Here is a 21233-nt window from a genome sequence, read left to right as displayed (position 1 = left end):
CTCACATTTACCTTGCAGCAGCCCCTCTACGCCCACCCACACCACCACGTGCAGGGGGGAGCCGAGCCCCCCAGCAGGGTTGCCCCAGATCTGGGGCAGCAGATCCGACCCTGAGCCTGCTCTCGAGGAACAGCCACGCAGCTGCCCAGACCTCCTGCATGCCCACCGATCCTTGCCGTGCAGGGAGGGTACCAAGCAAGATGCACCGAGATTCACTGAAATGAAGACATGGCACAGAATTTTTAAATAATTTTATAATTTCCTGATGAACTTAGTCTGTGAATAAAAAAGAAGAAAAAAATGAACAAAGTGTTTATATTATCAAGGCAAAGTTGAATATAACACATTTTCTTTGCAGTTTCATTATCCTGTCAGTAACATGACTCCAGCGATAAAACACATACAAGTTGAAGGCAGCGTGCACACTTGCATCACGGACATCAATGTCTCCCGCTGCTGTTATTTCAAAAAGGAATTCAAGTACACTAGATCCCATACCCAAAGCCTGTCTCCCCCTCCACTAAAGTGCAACACGTCTCTTCCAAAGCAAACAAGGGACACAAATCTGCAGACTGGATGGAGCATCCCACAGCTTTTTCAGTCCTTGGGGCAATCCTCCAGATTGTCTCCCCCCAAACACACACTTTGTGAACCAGAACCTGGTGTGTGGCCCTCATCATTTACTGTCTTGGAGGGAAACAGCAATGTACTATTGTAGTGGGCTTGGAGCGGCATGTTAGACTAGCACAGGAGTTATTCCGCTGTTCATGGTCCCATTTGATTCATCCTCCTTCAGACTCTGAGCAGATAAAGGCATTCGCCACCCAAACCTCCCCAGATATACTGTAACAAGCGTCTCAGAAAGGGCCACGTGCAGCCAGCTGCCCATGAGCAGGCACAGAGGACAGGGCACATCCCAAGCACTGCCAAATGAAACGCAAGGGGTGGCTGCGCTTCATGAGGACTGAGGCTTGGCCATGTCCATGCACAGCTGGCAAGGTGGGGGAGATTAAAGGAACGAGGCCTACTTGTAAAATTTGGCTTCATGTTTGGATTTTAGATGATAACCACATTTCATAATAAAAGAGACTACACATGACTGATGAAGAGATCAATGTTTTTGTCAGTCCAAACGGAAAAAATAATGTTTTGAGCAATAAAACCAGACAAGCATTGAGAACCCAAGGCAGAAAAATCTACTTAAAAGCAAAATCAATTTACTTGACTTTCAGGATCCAAACTGGAAGTGCAAAGTGAGGACAAATAGCATATGATAATTAAATTTGAAAGAAAAAAAAAATAATTTAATGAAGTTCTTTACCTAGTATCATAGGCAAAGCAATTTGTGTTGTTTTTTTGTTTGTTTGTTTACATTACATGCCAGTTTATCCTCACATTGTTCCTTCTAGGTCTGAGGTAACCACAGCAGAAGGCAGCTGCTAGTCCTTTAATGTAACGTAAACTGCTGTGGATATTAAGTCATTACTGGACACAAGGAGATACAAGTCCGAAAATGGGCCTACACGCCACTCGTAACTATTCCAGCCAATCTGCACTTGCATGTGTCCCTGGCATTTACAGGTGCAATCCAGAAGACCGTGAAAATTTGGCCAAAGTGTCTGATCCATTTACATCAATGGTTCATATTTTAAGGGTCACCCGATGTAGGAGATTGTTACTAGAAAAGACTGATTTCCAAAATACTCCTTCATTCTGCCCATTTCTGTATTACACGTGTAGCATGTACAGTATAAAACTGGGAAAGCAGGAATTTACAATACAGGGTTCGTAACATTTTCGAAGAGGCCAAGCTCTCCTGGACCTCAAAAGCCTGCAAAAGGTCACTAGTTATAATTATAAGCCCACAAATCCTTTTCCGTACAATCCTGAGAGGAGGAGTCAAGGCTTTGTTGCTTCTGTACTTGAATTCCTTTTGATGAAATTTATTTTTCATATATTTTTAAAACACATCTTTTTCGGTTCTACTACTATCTTTTTTAATCCGACAACAGACACACATTGTTGGTAACTGCCCCAGCCTTAGGACCACACAGACAATATCGACAAGCAGAAAACAGAACAGGAGAAAACACCCCTGAAAAAGTCAGGAGAGATACTGATGACAGGGTTACAGCACTCACCACACACACTGGAAAAAGTCAGGATTTCTGTGTTTATGCTTTTGACACTAAAAAGTTTCAAAACAGTTTTTCTTTTACTTTTTCTTTTTCTTTTTCTTTTTTTTTTTTTTTAATAGTCAGTGGACACAGCCATTTTGTTCAGAAGGATTTGCTGATGTGTAAGGTTCCTCCCATATATGTGGAAAAAAACAATTAAAAACATTATTTTGCTTAAAAATCCCCCCAGACACTCGTTTTCCTCACTGTGCTGACAAGACTGATTGGCGGGGCTGCTCTCGCCAGCAGTGGCCGCCCAGGCCGCCCTTCGCCTGACCCTTCCACCCCACCAGCTTCACTGGGGCAGTGTTAGTTATCCATTGCCTTCTGCTTCCTCCCCGATTCCCTGTTTCAGTGCAGACATTGAGCTGAGTAGAGGCTTCCTTTAATGTCAGATGCCTTGATTGTACTATTTCCCTTTTTATTTCATTAGTGTCATTGAGAAATACATATGTTATTTTATGTAGTGAAATTTTTGCTTTACAATGGTATCAGCACACGGCTCTTCACATTCTTTGTAAAGAGCCCTTCAGTGCCAGATTGGCAGTTAGTACAGGAGTGGGGACTCAACCCTGTTAACCTTTTATCAGTTGCAGAAATTTCCCAACAAATTGAGCATTAGCAGCAGAATGGGTGGAACTAGAGGGCAAATGAAAATAGGTGCCCCTTTGGTTCAAAAAACAGGGTTATGTGTACAAGCTTATAACATTAATGCTCCCTTGTGCAAAATACTGAGAGCCACAAAGTACCAGCAAATCTGATAGAGAAGGTGTATTCCAGCAGTGCAACTGGAAACTGCAACAGTCTTGTGCATCGCATGACCTTCGCCTTCCATCCCCTGGACTTGGCAAAAATCGGATACTCCAGAGAGAGTTTGGCATTTTCTAGAGGGATAGCTGGTTAAAGGCAGTCAAAATGAGAGAGAATACCAGAAGCTTAGAGTTTCACTTGGGAGCACTCCAGTCAATTCTTCTTCCAATCACAAATAGTGCTAATGTTCTCACACTGCAACTCTAGTGTTATAATGTCCTTTTAGTGTTTTAAATGAGGCTTGATTCAGAGGAAAATATGTACTTGGGCTCATGGATATCATCAACATCATGGTTGGGGTGTCAGCTTTTACACTGTACATGGGCTTCTGGCTTGAGTTATTTTTTAGCCCAAACACAGCTAAAATTACCTATTTAATTTTCTACAGACAGCTTCTCAAGTCCTTACATCTCTGTTTGTCTACAAATGACAGCTTGTAAGAAAAAAAAAATCAAAGCAGTCAGGACTTTCACAACTCCCACAGCAAATGGAAGTTCACAGAAGAGGAGAAGAACAAGCAAGTTTCCCCAGGCACACTGGGAACTGGACAGGGGCCCATGAAGCAGGAAGGGCCCCCGAATTTCCCAGAAGTGCTGCAGTATAGGACTGTTGTGCTAGGAAACTGTCTGCATCTCCCTGGCTGCTGACACCTGGATAGCAGATTTTAAAGGAGCTGGGGAGGGTTAGGCAACTGGATGAACATCATGGTATATGCACACATATGGCCCTTCTGCATGTGCCTGATATGCAATTTTTTGATGGATTGCAATAACCAAATCCATTAATTACCCTAAGGCCAGCAGTGTGGCACTCCATACAAGCAAAAGGAAAAGCTTTCACTGGTCACGCTCAACAGTGACCAGCAGCATCTCCCAAATCCTATAGTTCCCCAAGCTATTCACTGTGACAAGATCTCTATCTACACAGGATCAGAGAGATTATCTGAAATAGTTCAATGGAGATCAAGTCGGATCAAGTCTGTTCCCAAATGAGATCTGCTCTCTCCCTGAAAGCACTTTACTGAGGTCTAAGATCAATGTTTAAGATGGTAAGTCTAGAAACCCCAGAAGATAACAGTAGTTAACGAGAAAACTTACAAAGGCCCAATAATCCAGATGGGAAGAACAGCAGGTGTGTGGCTTGCAGATAAAGACCAAATGGCCAGTGTGAAAACTAGCCAGGCTTGACAAATCCTTTCAGGGATGAAGCTGGGAGATGTGTAAACAGTGAGATTCACCTGGTTTCAGATGCATGGGTCCTAAACATGCTATCATGACCGCAACATGCCTTTTTCTGAGGCACTTTCCAACCTAGAAACAGAGCCTCAGGCTGGCAGCTGAGTTAAGGATGCACAAGAACCAGCACTGAAACTGGGAGCTTTCCTGTGATGTACGGGCAACGCAGCAAACAAATGCAATTGAAATAACAGCCAGAAATGACCACCCCTTGCTCCCATCCCCTCCCCCTTTCCCTGCAGCAGAAACGCTATCAAGGAACATCTCAGTAAGAGGTTTACAAGCAGGAGTCATTTGAACCATCGATAAGGGAAATTCCACAGCTTCTCACAGAGGAAGGATTGTTTTACAGCAGGGAACCAGGGCAGCTGGAGATTTGACCATATAAGTTAATGAGATAGTCAGGAGTGGTGGTGGTGGTGTGATGATGTTAGGCTGATGGCCCTGATGGTTTTACAGGCAGCATTAAATTCCTGGAGTGAGTAATTAGGGGTGATGAAGAAAAAGCAAGAGGAAAGATTTCAAAACAACTGCTCCTATCAAAACGTGCTGACTCAAATAATAGGACCAAAGGGGTGGTTCTGGTATGAGGCATGGCTCAGTGGTATGTACAGTCACTGTCTACATACCTTCCGGTATTTCCCCCTTGCAAACATTCAGGTTCCCATTACTCTCCTGTTCCATGAGAAAAAAAAAAAGCTTTGGGACACAGGCTGTTACTACACTGAGAACTAAAGCTACATGTCCCGATTTGCAAAGCGCTGGCAGTTCAAAACACGGAAAAGGCATGAACCACCTCTTCTTTGGAGACTTAGATATTTCTTCCCAGCAGACACCATGGTTATGGATACATTGCTTCTTTAGAATCATTACAGCAGAATGAATTTGGGTGTGATTTATTTCAATATAATCTATAGGTATAACAAGTTTTCAGTTTTGCCCAATTTTCAGTGGTTGAAAAGAAGACAGGGTACAGCTTCACTTATTCAAACTTTTGCTGGTCTCCTTTCTATTAGAAGCAATCAACCAGTCACTTCTAAGTATAAAAATACGGTGTGAAGCACCTACAGAGGAGCTGTGCCATAGATTTGAAAGACATAAGAAATGCAGTTTTTCTGAAAGGGTTTGAAACATTTTACTTAGCGTAGCAGTTTAGTGCTTAAGCTCAAAATAAAGTAAGTCATGGAATTAAACTGAGGGCTCTGAATGGGAGGTTTACTGAGAGAGATTATGAATGCTATAATCAGCTGATGTTTCTAAAACTTGTAAAATCTGTTAGAGTTACAGCAATGGCCACAGGAGTCAGAGGGTTCATAATTAGCTGGTGACTAGAAAGCCAAGATCTCATCCACTGCTGTGTTGATATTTGGTCTCCTTTCCCCCTCCCCTTGTTCTCTTAAGTAATATGAGAAAGCCCAAGGAGAATACCTCCTTTAAGGAGTACGCAGGGACTTGTTAAAGGGTTCTGTCCTGCAGATGCCCTCAGAAACACAACCACTGGCAACTAGGAGAAAAAACATGTCTCCCCTTTAATGCAGAGTCCAAGAATGAATGTGAAAGTCCTACCCATAAAACAGGATTCTGATTTGCTACCATAATGACAAATTGACCTACTATTTCAGGTCATATTACCTATCAGCAGGGGCTTGAATGAGTGTCAAAGATGGCTGAGAGCAAGAGTAAGGCCTCTCATATACATATAAGAATTGCACTGGTTTAGCTAAAGCCGTGATTTTATACCTATCTACTCCGCAGGGTGCCAACCCCAACAGAGATGCTCCTCTTTGTAAAAAGGGGTTATTGCTCTGAATTCAAACTCATTCCTTGTCAACCTAAGCTAAACCAAAATAAATTAAATTATAATTATAGTAAGAACTATGTTACCAATTTACCTAAATTAGTTTTAAAATTATACTTCTAAGCTAAATGATGCAATCTGCTCATGTACAAAATGCCTGAAACTATTCTGATGGCAGCTAGTGTTCACAAACCTGTGGCCTGAAAAATTAGCAATGGTCAAACTATACAAGTTAAACCTGGGAGCTGACCTGTTGACCACACCTGCTTGAACGGAGAGAGCTCTCTATAAAATAAGAACTTAAGAGGTACAGACCTATGATGAGAAACTTCAGCTGAAAAAAAAAAAAAACAAGAAGCCAACAGATGAAAACAGTTATCTGAAAATATGCCCCACTCAGCATTTCAGAGTCAAATCAGTGAACAATAAAAATCAAAGTTAAGTAAACAGAAAGTACCAGTATGCCTACCTTGTTTCCCAGCTGCTAGATGAAGTGACTAACAGGACCAAATAGGGAAACTTTCCTTTTCTCTCCTCTCTCTGTTATTTAAGAACATAAGAAGTATTGAGACAGGCAGTGAGACCTGAGCTAGCTAGCTGATACTGGCCAATTGTGAGCCATAAACAGAGCACACTCAGGTTTAGGTTTTAGCACTATGAAATTGAGGCTTTCAGCTTTTATGAAAAAAAAAAAAAAGAAAAAAGAAAAAAGAAGCAATAAATGAATGAAAGGCAAAGGCTACCCATGGAGAACTAGAGCTGCTTGCATTCAGTGGATCCCCTCTTCTTTGCTCAGGAGACTTGGAAGAGCTCTGCTTAGCTGCATCCAAAAGTCACAATACCATCAACAAAGTCAGTGGGGAATTGGATGCTAAAGTAGAAAGGCAGTGAGAAGCTGAACACAAGCATGATTGATTAATCACAGACTGGAAGAACCTAGAGAGCATGTAGTTTTTAGAGTTTGGTTTTTTTTTTTTTTTGCTTTTGTTTTCCTTGTAGAAGGTGCACCAGAAGTTTCTATTCCATTTTCTGTCTTTCATACTCCTCTCATGGCTCCTTGGACTGACTGGGCTTGGCCACTGGTGTGCTGCTCCAGCGGGGCCAGCGGCCGAGGTCATGATGACTCCTCAAGTGCATTGACGACTTGCTCCAGGATGTCAGGGCAGTGATCCGCTATCTGCTGTAAGATGGCATTGGCAAACTCCTGCAGCTCTGCGCTTTCCTTCTCGCCCTTTTCTAACTCGTCACGAAGCTGCAAGAAACACACAGAGCCACGATCATTCTCTTCTATTAAACATGTTCACTGTATAACAAGTCCTGCCCAACAGGCTCAGCTCTAAGCTAAAATGCCAGCTTTAGAAAGGCAGCTAGCAGAGTGCTCCACACTGGGCACTTCCAGGATTGACACCTTCCCTTGGTGGCTCCATCATCAGACTGCAGACACTGGGCAAGTTCTCCTCTCTTTATGTCACTTTTTCTAGTCTGCGGGACCAGATTTGTGACCTTCCCAGTAAAGGCCATGTCAACACGGGAAAAGTAAGTGGCTTACCTACTCCCAAATAGATTGTTTTATGATAAATATTAGAAAACCTTCCTCTGCAGAATGTTTTTTTCTGAAAGCAACTGTATTGCACAAAAAATACAGTATTTTGCTAGTATATTAAATAGTTTGACTTTTATTCATGAATAACAGGATGCAATTACTTAGGAATTACTTCCTATATGACATCAGTAGAAATGTTACATAACTATATGAAATACACGCAGTGACAACCAGAATTCTAACTTGTCTGTGGAAATAATCACTTTCAGATACGGTGCTTCCTCACTCAGTCATAAGGTTACCATACAGAATTGTGGTGGAGCATACATATTTGTTGTTTACTAACTATAAACTTCCTATTGGATTATTCTTTGTTCAGAGTAGTTGGCTCAGAATGAGACATGAAACTTCAAAACTTTATCTTATTCACTCTTTGTATCATCTACAAACTGTTTGTCCAACAAATGGTGTTACAAACCACACCACACAACACACTGGAATTTATGTGAACATAGTTTTTAGCTCTGAATCTAATGGCACTGCCAGAATTAGGGGCCCGCAGCCTTAGCAAAGAGCAGGAAACATCTGCCTTCAGTAACCTGTTTATCTGACCAGCAATTGATAAAGCCCATGCTGGCCTGTGAACTGTGCAGAAGAATCCCAAGTAAGGCTGTAATTTGTGCAAGCATTAAGGGATTACTGTAGTCAGAATGGTCTGAGGGTCTAACAGAACAAGGAGAAGCAGCATCTCTTACTAGCCCAGATGATATTGTTAAACAGATTGGATAAGCTTTCACGTATACAGCTTTTTCATATACCATATTGCAAAAAGCCTGCTCTGTTTTATCGGTGGTATTACTTCTTCTAATTCATTCTCTATAAATATAAGACAAGAATATTTGTAGCAGGTACATATTGGATTGGGCTCTGAAGTTCATTGCAAGCTTTTGCATTTAAAGATCTTTGTTGTTTTGAGCAGCTGTAGTGATTAGCTTATCAGCTTTTGAACCTTCCTTTAAATTTGATTTTTTGAGTTTATAATATTACCCTTCAGCCCTCTAACACTTCTTATTCTTAAGTTATTAATAGTTTTATTGGAACTCTACGGTGTTCATATGTGACACGGAAAGAATGTCACACTGGAATTTCTCATCTGTGAAGGGATACCTGCTCACCAGCATATTTTGTACTTCTATAACACTGATTGTTGTAGGTTTTAACAAGGAACAATGGTCAGGCAGCAGGACAACAGATCAGTTTACCTCAGTAACAGTGCAATGCAGGGGGAAAGGTTACATTTCTACAGCTAAAATTCTGTTCAGATAGATTTCTGCTTAGTGGTGGTATCAAGGAAAGATTGCTACGTTGTTACTGGAAGAAATACTGCCTATAACCAAACGGCCTAAGAATGACTATAGAATAAATACAAATGCTTTTTAGGGAAGCTATAGGATACACTTCTATAGACAAAAGTGAGAGAAAGGAAATTAAAAGGGCAGTCCAGCTCCACTACTCCCTTTACTAGGCAGGGTAGCATATAGTAAATTATTTGGGCTTTGCATGCTGAATGTTAGTTTAATGTGCTCTTATGTGCCTTGTTCCTACTGGCTGCCGTACTCACAGAACAGCTATATGAATCTGAGAGGGGCTTGTGCCAAGAATCACAATGCAAAAGCAACCCGATCCTGCTCCACAGAATGACATGAGCCGGGGAAGGGGGGAAACGAGCGGGAGGGGAGCACGCAGGGCTCTGTGAGGGCTCTCGGGGGAGCAGGGAGGGAATCCAGCAGGAACCCATCACGGCTCAGGAACGGCACGCTGCGGTTCTGCGATTAGCCTGGTTCCAGCAGCCTGGCAGAGTTATTAGTCAGAAACCTGCAATGGATGGCTAAGTCTAGGGGAGGTCCACTCAGCAAGCAGGATTGAAAGAGCTGGCACGGCCCGCCAGGAGCAGTGCTGCACGTGAGAAGCCAGGAGATGTGGTCTGAGGAGCTACGTCCCGAGTCTCTGGTTGCTCAGTCTAGTGAAACGCCAGTAGCTCACGTGGCCCCAGAAACAGCAGCCTACAAACCACCTACTGCTGGGAAATTCATGGGGCTGGTTTCAATATGAGACTCTGAGGCACGGCTTCCTTGGCTTCTGGGGCCAGAGCAAAAATTTCAGTGCCATTCATCAGAAGGTCGTGGAGGCTAGGGGAGACAGAGAGCAATGGGAGAAGAAGCAAATGATGTCATTCTCCTTTTCTTTATCCGTTCCCTTGCAGGAGCCTGTTCTGGGCTCTCGAGTCAGCAGAGGAGGACCAGGAGAGGGCAGTGTTAGCAGGGAAAGCACAGCCCGGGCTCCCCATGGGCCATGCTCCACCACCTTCTGAGCAGAGATCTGTCCTCCAGGTACACCAGCCAAACCTTCCACGTAAGACTCCAAGAAAGGACAAAAAAATGTAAAACATCAACAGAACTTAAAAGTACCTCGGTGATATTAACCTTCAGAAGTGAAAGGAGGTTGGTGGGCAAGGGAGAATCCTGTTGGCTGTTGTCCTCAGCCAAGGAGTACGGCAAAGTCAGTGACTTGTCAGTTTCTTGCTGCACAATTCATTTATGTGAAAGTATGCATAATACGAATATTTCTTATAAAATCAAGAGAAGCCCAACAACTTAAGCCCACACCAAAGCTGAAATAAATCAAATGCAATCAAACAAAAGTAACAAACTTAACCAGATGAAGAAAATATTCTCAAAAAGTAAGTTTTGGGCCATCAAGAGGAGACTGCTCTGAATGCTGAAGGCAAGCAATAATGCTCTGTAAATCAGCATAGACAGAAAGTCTGTGCAGCTGTCTGGCAGATGTCTGTGATGCAACATCTTTGAAATAAATAGCAATGACAGCCTCGCATCAAGTTTGCTAGCTTCAGAACCATGTAGGTTTAATAATGAGATTTCTACTTAAACAAAGTCATCTTAATTGACTGTGTGGCTGGTTACAGCATTTCTGTATCATCTATGTCATCTCTGTTTACATCATTCCTCCCAGAAACAGCTGTGACCAGCATACGTCACTCCTCATTCAGACAAGCTTCTTAATGGGGAACATCCGTGGTATAACTTGATTCACCTAGATGTTTGGCAGTCCAAAATTTAGAGAATTTCTTTAAAATTATTACTATCAGCTCTTCTCCTGGTAACCTAGGTTTTCTTCTTGTGAATGCAAGTGTAAACAGTGCTATGCCATTTTTCTATGAAAATAAAGAAGTGTTAACCGTCTTCTTCAGTTGGCATTTTCAGCTCTGAATATGATAAGACTCATACACTTGCCTCATAGAAATGACAAAAAAAGAGAAGGCCAGATATATTTGCCTAGTTGATGACAAGTAAAAATAGACGACTTGGAAAGAAAGGGATTGCAAGGACTCCCAAAGTGCTTCATAGCATTTATGCTTTATCTAGGGACAGAAGAACAGAAGGGACCTTCTGTGTCTCAGGGGGATGTAAGCTTGCAGATAACCTGCAACAGATTCAGACACTTTTCACCACTGTTGCCTTCCTGGGTTTAGAGCAAGTCATGATAGGAATGCTTTGCCATTTATAGTTAAACTTCACTAGTGAAAAATAAATAAATAAATTCACCATGAAATTACCTTGCATTTGTACTTTTCTGGTTCAAGATATTCTGGAAGTTATTTAAAGATTAATTGTCATTCAGAGGGAAAATAAGTTCATAGTTAAGAAATATGATGCCATGATTCTACTAGGTGAACCACAGGGCTGCTCCGCAGAGCCTCAGTGGCCTTTGCTTACCCTATCATGTATGCAAGGCAACATTAAGCTAAGAACCTTCTATATTTATTTATACAGAGGATATTCCCCCTGCAGCGCATTATTTTCCTCTCAGTAATTCTGCACAAACACGGATGAAAAAAAGGCAAATAAAAAAAAAATGTATCTCACGCAGATGAATTCTGGCTATGGACATTAAAGCTGAAAGTAGGAAAGGAATTGCTTGTAGAGAGAAGCACAAAGGCAAACTAACTGCAGGGCTTCTATAAGGCTATAATGTTGGGATCTCTAATCACATTTTCCCCAAAGTTCAGATGATTTTGCATCAGACTATGGCTACTCTGAAAAATAGTTTTAGAGCTTAAAATAACAGAAGTAACCAACAAAAAGAAATTCAACTGATTTATCTTAGCCTTTGCTTTGTCTGAAAATAAGTTAAACTACAGTGTACCTCGGGCAAATGTCAACAGTTTTTGCATCTTCCCAAACACACCAGTCTAAATATGTATGTTTGGAGTAATGAGAGCCAATTATATACAGCCCTTTATTTCTCAACTTTATTAGACTTAAAAAATGGCCCAAAGAATGGGTTAGGAATATAGAAATCCCAGTCTGCCAAACATTTTTTTCAAACGTATATCAAAAAGTTGTTTTTTTTTTTTTCCTGATTTAGACCCTTAAATACTTTTTTCTCTATCCAGAAATGTTTTCTTTTATCTTTTATCAAAATATTTAAAAAAATATTCATTTAAAAATTAAAATGAGATTTCAAGATAAGCATTCTGGCTTGCCTTTTTAGAGTAATACAAACTTTAAAAATATGCTTTAAATATATCTAAACACACTTTAATAGATTTCACCACCTATTTTGAGAAAAACACCCTTAAAAATTTGTTGAGGGCTTCTGAGGCATACATTTGAAAAACTTTGTACACGCGATTTATCCTGCATTTCTGAGCATCTCTAAGCTTTGCAAATAGCAGAAATATTATTTCTTTGGTAGTTCATGAAATTTAAAAATGAATAAATGGGAAGAAGGAATGAAATAAGGATTTGTAAGTTATATGTTGCATTTGGCTGGAAAAGTTTGCCTGTGAATCCTGTCCTTGCAGGTAACAAAGAGTAATGTTTGCCTGTGTCACAGGGCTACCGGTGAGGGCAAGGCGCCACCGTGCTGCACATACCTGGTACAGGTGAACCCCATTGCCCTCATCTGTAACTACTCACAATTTGGCATCTTACTGGGATGGTGAAAAGCAGTTAGGCAGCAACTTCCCCTGGTCTCGGTTGTTAAACATTACCTTATATGTCAGCTTACTCTCGTGAAGCAAGATGACTAGGCACCGCAATTAGTCTGTAATCCCCGCTTCATTCTGTACCTACACCTCGCCCCTTCCCTCCTCTGCTGGTGAATGGGGCTGCAGGGCTCCACTGGGACTCTGCGGAATTATTCAAGGCAGTGACTGATAGCAGCAATCACATGACAGGGAAACTCACCTATCTACACAACAAATCTGAAAAAAAAAAAACTCTTTTAAGTCCTTACTTACAACTTTTAAAAGGTTAGAAGACAGGGTCGAGGGTCCAGTTATGGTTTTGTACCTTCCAAGTGCTAAACACAGAGGAGAGGATAAAGCAGCGGGTTGTTAAATGAAATTAAGTTACATGCCTCCATTTATTTTAGGATCAGAGCTTGAGCTCTTCCTACTCGTTTCACATTACTTATTTCTCTTTAAGAGGAAGTTCAGGACTTTGTTTATTAAGAAGTGATGGAGAATCCTGATAGCTCGGAAATTTCTGACAGATATTCCAAGAAAGAAAATTCTGTGGAATATTTTGTTTTTGTACAACCCAGTGAGGCCAACAAGCAACACAAGGACGCAGCTGCTCCTGCGTGTGATTACCTTCATTCATGAAGGACACCCCACAGACCTCCCCAGCTGTCCCTCTACGCAAGCAAACCACAACCCCTAGCGATGTCTCATGCCAGTGGAGGCTGCAGAAGAACTCCTTGAGGACCACAGCATCTGAGAGAGGCACAGAGTAGCGGAACCTGTTACTAATAACAAAACGCATGGAGAGGTGAGCTGTCCTTAAACAAATGCGGTAATAGCTCAGAGGTTGACACTCCATCTGCTTGTAGGAACTGCCTGAAATGAGACCACACAACATTTTAGGCACTTGCCCCACCGAACACTTGACCTTATCCTGAAAGCAATGTTTTTCTCTTTATATCTCTTTCCAAAGTATGAATAATTAGAGTTATTGACTGATAGTATATATCTTAATTAACATTAATTATACTAATTCCATGCACAAATAAAAACGGACACTATTATATCAGAATCAACTTATGGATAGTGTTTGTAACTTCAATCAGTGTTTAAGAATTATGACACTGATTCCAAGTTCTTATCCTCACCCAAAACATTAATTTAATATAAAGGCTCCAAATGCTACTTACTGTAATAATTTTAGAGAGTTCCCGTATCCATTATTTTCCCAGCTAACCTCAGCAAGTACATTTGCACTTAAAGCAGTATATAAATTGTTGCAATTATTAATTCTAATTTCTAACAGAGACCAGAAGTGGGCTGTTTAACTTTAACATACATTATGCATTCCCATAGGATTACAAATTAAAAATAAATGACATAAATCAGGTGGGGGAGATAACAAGCTAATGGAAGAGCAGTCCAAGAAGGAACACAGGATAAACTCTGAAGTAATGTAGTAACTTGGAATTACTCAATGCAAAACCACAGAGTAATTTCTTTACAGAAACTAAGTAAGTAATTTCTCATAGATGATACAGAAGTAGGAACGCAAGGGGACTCTGAACAAAGAAGTATACAGGAAGTTTATAAAATAGATATTTGTAATTTAGAGTTAAGTTTATCCCACTTACAATATTGTTTGTATAACAAAATGTGTGTTTAATACTTGAAAAATTCAGCAGGGATATATGCCATTTTAAAATTGATTTTTAAAGCTACGTATATGCAGTCTGGTGTCCTTCTGTACGAAAAGCTTAACATTAACTCTGATGAGAGTGAAATGTGAGTCACGTACAATGTAAATTATGCTGCTCCTTGGAACTAAGCCATGACTAGTTAGCTGATGCAGCAGGTTTTGACTGATGCAGTGAAGTCACATTATTACCTTTTTCCTTCCTCTATTTTGAGCAGCCGAGAAGAGAAATTCCCAGTTTCTCAGGAGAGGATTAGTAACTAGGAATCCCTAGACAGTCTGTGCTTTGGCTGAAGCTTGTACACAGGGAGGGGAGGTAATCTTGCTTCACTACAAGGGCTCTTCTGTGACAATGAAATTTTTCAAAAGTGCTTCCCTCTCTCAACTCATGGCCGAAGCTATGGTACAACACTGGATTAGTAGTGGTGTGAGACTGCCTTCCATCACAAGTGTCCCCTGAGAGAGCACCTCATGGAAATAAGCCTGCCCAGCTCCTACAGGCTGCTGTTGGTGCCCAGATGACAATACAAATGGTGCTGGAAACACCTCTGGGGAAACAGGAAGAGGCCTATTGTGCAGAAAAAATGGTGCCTGGGGGTGGGCAGAAATAGCCAGGATGAATGAAGCCTGGACATGTCAGAGGTGGCTGGGAAGAGCCACTGATGGCTGGGAGCTAGGGAGCAAAATGCCACCCCCTACTACTTGCAGGGGTAAGAAAATTATTTTAATCAGACAGGTCCTTTTCTGATAAAGGTTTTTTTTTTTTTTTTTTTTTTTTTTCGCAGAATGACCTTCAGCTGGATTTGAAGTGATGAGAAACATTTTTTATACTGGTTAAGCTACTGACGGAATAAATACTGTTGTCTATCTGATTGCTGTATTAGGTTGTCTCTTTAATTTCTCACACTGCTGCCTTCCAGCCACAGTGCAGCACAGCACCAACAACATATTTAAATGATGGTTTTCAGCAAGTTCCTGTTTCTTTTCCATTCTTCCCTTTTGTAAAGATAAGAAAAAAAAACAAAAACTGAACTATAAATAAAAATGTGGAACATATCATTATGTTCTTAATGTCATTTCCTTTCATATAGGAACAAAATCCCTCACTTCAAGGCAACCATCTGAAATATGAAACGTAGCCGAAGTTCTACAGAGCCCAAGAATATTAACATAATGATATGTTTAGGGCAAAGTGAAAGAAAATATTATATTTAATCGAAATTGCTAGGATAATGCAATTATTTATAATGAATGAATGGAATTTTTATTTCTCAGTGTCAAGATTTGGAACATTCATCCTTCCTTCTGGTAACTCCAATTTTTTAATAAGGAAGGTTGAACAGGACATGAACTAGTCAAAGGAGGACAGTTCCAGCAACAGTGCTGGCTAAAATGTTTGGGTATATTGGGTCAGAACTGACTCAGAGTAATATTTTCCACCACATGAATAACTTAACGACATGGTTCGAAGCACCGTAGATTCCCTACTGCCCACAACTTAGTCTCATATACCCAGTTTAGATTAGTTTTTGTGATACCATATACTCATAAAATACTGCCTTCAGGACTTCATTAAAAGTGCACCAAAATTTTACTACAGTAATGCAGCTTTAGAAAATGTCTTTGAAAAAAGGCCAACAAAGTTAATTCAAACAATTATATAGCATTCTGGTCCCAGATTTTGATTAAAATCAATTGAAGTCACTAAGGAATACAGTTGAACTCAATGGTATCATATAGAAACTATTATACATGAAAGGTACCAATTATCAATCAAACTTTGAGAATCCACAAAATTATTTATGTGGCAACATAATCCCCTTTGAACTACGGTGTTGATGCTGGCAGATGCTCTTCCAACAATGACTTGTATGTTAGTTTCCGTGGGTCACTGCATATGTGCTAGAAGAGTGAAAAGCTTCCATCTACTTCATACACTGGTTTTACCTACCAAAAGAAGCCACAGAAAACGCCTACTATTTGTACCCAGGTCTGCCCAGCAGGTATGAAAAATCTAAAGAGTATTGACTACGAAACTCATCAATCTAAAGAGTATTGACTATTGGAAAACAGCAGGACCAACCTTCACCAATAATAGTTGCTGGAGTGGGAAATCACATCTCTAAAAGCAACAGCATGAAAATGAATTCTCAGCTATTTGTCAAAAAAGAAAAAAAGGAAACTATATAATCTAATTGGTGAGAAGTGGATACATTGGCATCACTCTTAAGTGTCATTGGTTTTCAGTTAAATGTATCCTCCCTAACCATGGTAACACTTCTTAACATTCAAGAGGATTAATTTTTTCCCACTGAAGCTTGTGAAGCATTATCTACAGAAGATCATATTAGAAGGGACAGGAGAGAATTTAATGCACTGGATTTGAAGTAATTTACAAAACTCATTAAAATTCCAAAGATGCAAAATGGGTATTCTGTCGTGGGCTTCTGCAAATCTGGAGAACTGACCCCTCCCTCCCATGGGAATACTTTAAACACAAAGGAAATTCTGCAATTAGAAACAGAAAAGCTCCACAGACATAAATGAAAAATGTGTTTTGTAAATTGAAATATATTATTAGTTTGTATTTTCCAACTGAAGCTTGTTAAATGCAATCTAAGTGAGCATGGGAAAGCAGAAGAGACTGCTATATTTTATTTTAGCAAATATTAATGATGCATGGCAATCACAAATGGAATAGTAACTTTAAACAACTGAGGGGATAGTAATGCAGAATTAAGGCAATAATGGGAGAGGACAGAAAAATCTAAGGACAACTTAGATCATTTCTTTTCTCACAATTTACATTTGAATGCTTTCTTCACTGGGTAACCCATAAATGTTGCTAGTAGACTAGCAAAGTTCAAATAACCTTTTATTAGACCAGGACACAGAACTGGAAAAAAACAGATGCTGTTTTGGGTAGACTGTTTATTCAGAAGGACTTGCCAAAGAAAGCCTTTTCCATTTTCTTCACCTATGCCTCTTGATTATAGAATCATAGAATGTCCCAAGTTGGAAGGGACCCACAAGGGTCATTGAGTCTAATTCCTAACAGACCTAATAGAAGACATCACCTAGTCACATTGGTCTTATATTCAAAGATCGTAACAGATAATAGACTAGCCAATTTCAGGTGTATCCAAACTTTGCCCACATACACCCTTTATTTTTGTTGTCAGAGATGGCCTCCCATACCGGTTTTACATTCATTGATTCATCTCAATCTGAAAGACATGCTGATTCAAAATCATGTGTCATGTTTTGATCTATAAAGTAGAAGCTGTACCTCTTTAATATATGAGGATGGCATGCATTATACTGAAAACCTTTTAATCCTGGATCAGCGAGTACAGAATCCCAGAGACAAAAAAATGCTGACTTAGTGCATAGGGGATAGCAGGCTCTGCTGGAAAAAGGAATGTGCCAAGCCTGTAGAGACAAATGTAGATATTGAATGAGGCACACAGCACATGTTGAATCAAGGAAATGTATGAAGACAGGTAGAAAGACAGAGACCAACTGTCTTGTACCATCTAGGTCCTGTTACAGGCATATTTATCTCTAGAGGTCTGCTCTTCTTTCCGAATTGTTAGACGTGCTCCTGTTGGCTTCCTGTAATTTAATTTCCGAGCTGCTGTCTCAAACTTTTGAATAAAAATTCAGCCTTGAATTGAAGGAAACATGCTTAAACATCACAGAAGAAGAAAACCAGAGCTGAAGTGTTCAGGTTGGACTCAAGATAGTGTTCACTGACCTGCAAATCCCCTTTTAATTACATTGGCCTTGCACTATTTCATCTACATACTGGGTGTGGTGTGTGTATATATATATATATATATACATACGTATACACAGAAGTGAATAATTTAGTAAAAGAACTGGCATTACAATTCAAAGTCAGGGTCAAAAGGACAAAATTAGTCACATTTATTTCTGGTACAAACTTCTTATATTCATTTAACTAATGTGTTTGTAATATAGGAGTAAAATTAAAAATTAAAATGTTGAAATAGGAAGGAATGAGAAAAAAGGGTTGTGGAGAATGATGGATTATAGTATGAAAACAAGAGATAAAAACTGCCAGTGAAGGGATTAAGGAAGGCAAGACATCACTAGAGTTGGGAGAAAGGGAGATTATTTCTGCAGCTGAATTATAGCTAGATTGACAGCCTCTGTAGAGACTTCATCAGACAAGCTGTTATTAAACCCTTTCAGTTCTGTATTCCAAAACTCCTGGAAATACAGTGTTGGATTTCTGAAATCACTCTGTGTGTATGTGTGTGTGTGTTCACATGTGCATGGGTTTGTTGCACTTAGCACAATGGGTCCAAACCTCAATTCAGGTATCTGGGCAAGGTAGTAATACAAAAAAAACAGAAAAAAAAAGTATTGATAGAACATACTATTGCAGATGGCAACACTGCTTATATTTACGTAAAGCGTGTGACTCATAAAAAGGTGCCAATTAAAATATAAATGATTAATGTCCTTTAAAAAAGATTTAAGATCCCCATGACTATGTTAAGTTATAAAGTACAGCTAAAATCTGTTAACAGGTAAAACATGGCAAAAGCGGTATCTTGTGTTAGTGGGTTAGATTTCCCTTGTGTATAAATATATGTCCTCAAACAGGGAAAAAAAGCAAATAAAATTCCACAATAAATAATAAAGGCAATAATTTCAAAAGGCATTGACTCCTTCCTCCAACTGAACGCTGGGTCTTTGCTACCTGTTTTCATGACTTAAGGAATGGTTTCACTTTTTGGTGTGGTGCATCACTGAGACCTACATCAACATTTCAGGCTTTTGTTCAGATCTTCAGACCACAAACTCACCTGCTCCTGGGTCATCTTCTGCAGCTCTTTCTCCCAAGCTGTCCGGTCATCATCCAGGTGGTAGGAAGCAGGTGGGGTGAGTCCACGCAGAATCAGGGGGTCACGGTCATGGCAGAGGGCTGTCAGATGTCCAATGTATAACTTCAACTTGCTGCGATTCTGATCGAGTTCTAAGAGGGGCTGAATTGTCTGAAATAAGAGAACAGAAATAGTCAAGAACTGTCTGAGACACAAGCAATGATGAAGGAAAAGATCAAGGACAAGGTTACATACTTGTTCAGCTTTATACTGAAAGAAACCTGAACACTCTCCCTCCCCACAGTATTCGTATCATTTAGTCCCATAACCATCCAGCACTGAGTCAGAAAGAAATGAAGGACATCAGGAGCAGAGACAGATGACAGCCATCTTACTGATATATGAAATAATGATGATATGGGGTGACAAACGAAACAGTATGAGTTAAATGGATTAAGTCTATTGATTATCCAGCAGCACTCAGTCAGCTATTTCAACTCCCTTCTTTAAAAAAAATATTTTTTTTGGATAAAAGGTACCTGTCAACAACAAAAGCAAGTGCAATTTAAATTCTACCTCATTTTACAAACAACCATTTCACTGTTACATAAGTATGCATTAAACATGTTCCAAAGAGTGACATTTCCAATGATGTCAAGTTGCTGGTTTCTAAGATGAACATCTCTCTACGGTAGAAACCGGAGAGATGTATCTTAACCAGAAAGTCTTCTGTTAGTTTTGAAAAGGTGATGACTTTCAATTACTATTGCAAGCCAGATTCTATACAACAGACTAAAAAAATAAAATCAAAGAACTCTAATGAGTACTATTTTATTTCATTATACATTACCTAATCTGAATCTAAAATTAGTTGCTCATTGCAAACCCTGGAATCATCCAGTTCCCACAAAAATTATCAGAAGAGCCATTTTTCATCTGCTTTACCAAAAAATAGAGTTCAAGTGGATAAATATATATGTGGAAACCCTCACTATGTCCCCACCCAAACTGTTTCATATTGTTCTTTGTATTCATGGGCATATATTCCAAAGTGCAGTATACAAAGCTTTGGCTCTAAGGTTTGCAGCTGATCAAAAATTAAAGAAGAACCAGGCACTGTGCCTCCACTCCGTAAAACGAGGTGTTGAAGCTAAGAGCACTGATGCGCACCAGCTACGAGAGCTGGAAAGCCTTGCTACAGTGCTGGCAACTTGTCTTCGTGTTCCCAGGCAGGGGCTGCACCTGCTCTCTGCTAACAGGCTGGGGATATCTTTTCAGTAGGACACCTCTGACCCGGCTAATGAATAAGGAGTGAGATAATCTCTGAGTCAACAGAAACAGGGTGCTGGCACCACTTTCAACAAAGACCCTGGCTTCGAGCCCTTTTAATAAGCCTGTCAGGGCTCACTTATTTTGTTTCTAACACTGTTCTACATGGATTAATTTCTGTAGAGTGAGAGGATCTGAGAGCGGTGGCTAAGCAGCTAACTAATGTCAAACTCCTTGTCCCACAGAGAGCCAGCTGCGCTCGACAGCCAGCATCAGAACATCAGGGTGGCGGCAGCGAAGACAAGCCAACGGCAGCCAGGCTGAAGGGACGGACAAGAAACCTGCAGAGAGAGTAAGCTCACGTGCCTTGTTATAAACCTTACCACTGTGTGTGGCCTTGGGGCGACATCTGTTTACAGATATGTACATGTATAAAAATATGGTTTGGTGTATCAAGACTGCAAACTGCAGCAGGGCAGACTACTGCTCTCTTGTATAGGGCAGTAGGAAGGGATATTTTAGTAACATCAGCACAGTCACACTTCACTTCCATCACCAAGTACAATGGTCTTTAACCAATTGCACCCATCAGCTTTGGTTGCTTGGTGAATTTACACTACCTATCCCAGTTTCTTATAATGTGTATCACGCGGATTATGATCTGAAAGCGCACTGCCTATACAGGTGTAAAAAAACCCTGTGACATTTCTAATTTAACTAATGTCTTTCCTTACTATTCGGTTTCTCCACAGGGGGAAGAATGACAGAAGATCACACCCTGGAAAAATACTGTTTCATTGAA

General features: G+C 40.3%; 1 protein-coding gene across 4 annotated transcripts in view; it reads right to left on the bottom strand.

Annotated features, from left to right (window-relative positions):
* Positions 1-245: 245 nt before the first annotated feature.
* Positions 246-21233, bottom strand: part of ERC1 (ELKS/RAB6-interacting/CAST family member 1) — a 307518-nt gene continuing 286530 nt past the window's right edge. For all 4 annotated transcript variants that reach the window (XM_035550781.2, XM_035550783.2, XM_035550782.2 and 1 more), the window contains 2 exons: positions 19145-19333; positions 246-7272 (listed from right to left, as the gene is read on the bottom strand). In XM_035550781.2, the coding sequence (XP_035406674.1) occupies positions 7135-7272; positions 19145-19333 (327 nt within the window). In that variant the 3' untranslated portion in view covers positions 246-7134. The remainder of the gene's footprint in view (positions 7273-19144; positions 19334-21233) is intronic.

This window comes from Cygnus atratus, chromosome 1 (assembly GCF_013377495.2).
Source record: "Cygnus atratus isolate AKBS03 ecotype Queensland, Australia chromosome 1, CAtr_DNAZoo_HiC_assembly, whole genome shotgun sequence".
Lineage (NCBI taxonomy): Eukaryota > Metazoa > Chordata > Aves > Anseriformes > Anatidae > Cygnus > Cygnus atratus.
The sequence above is the reverse complement of the archived record's forward strand: the minus strand, read 5'-3'. Positions and strand labels throughout refer to the sequence as shown.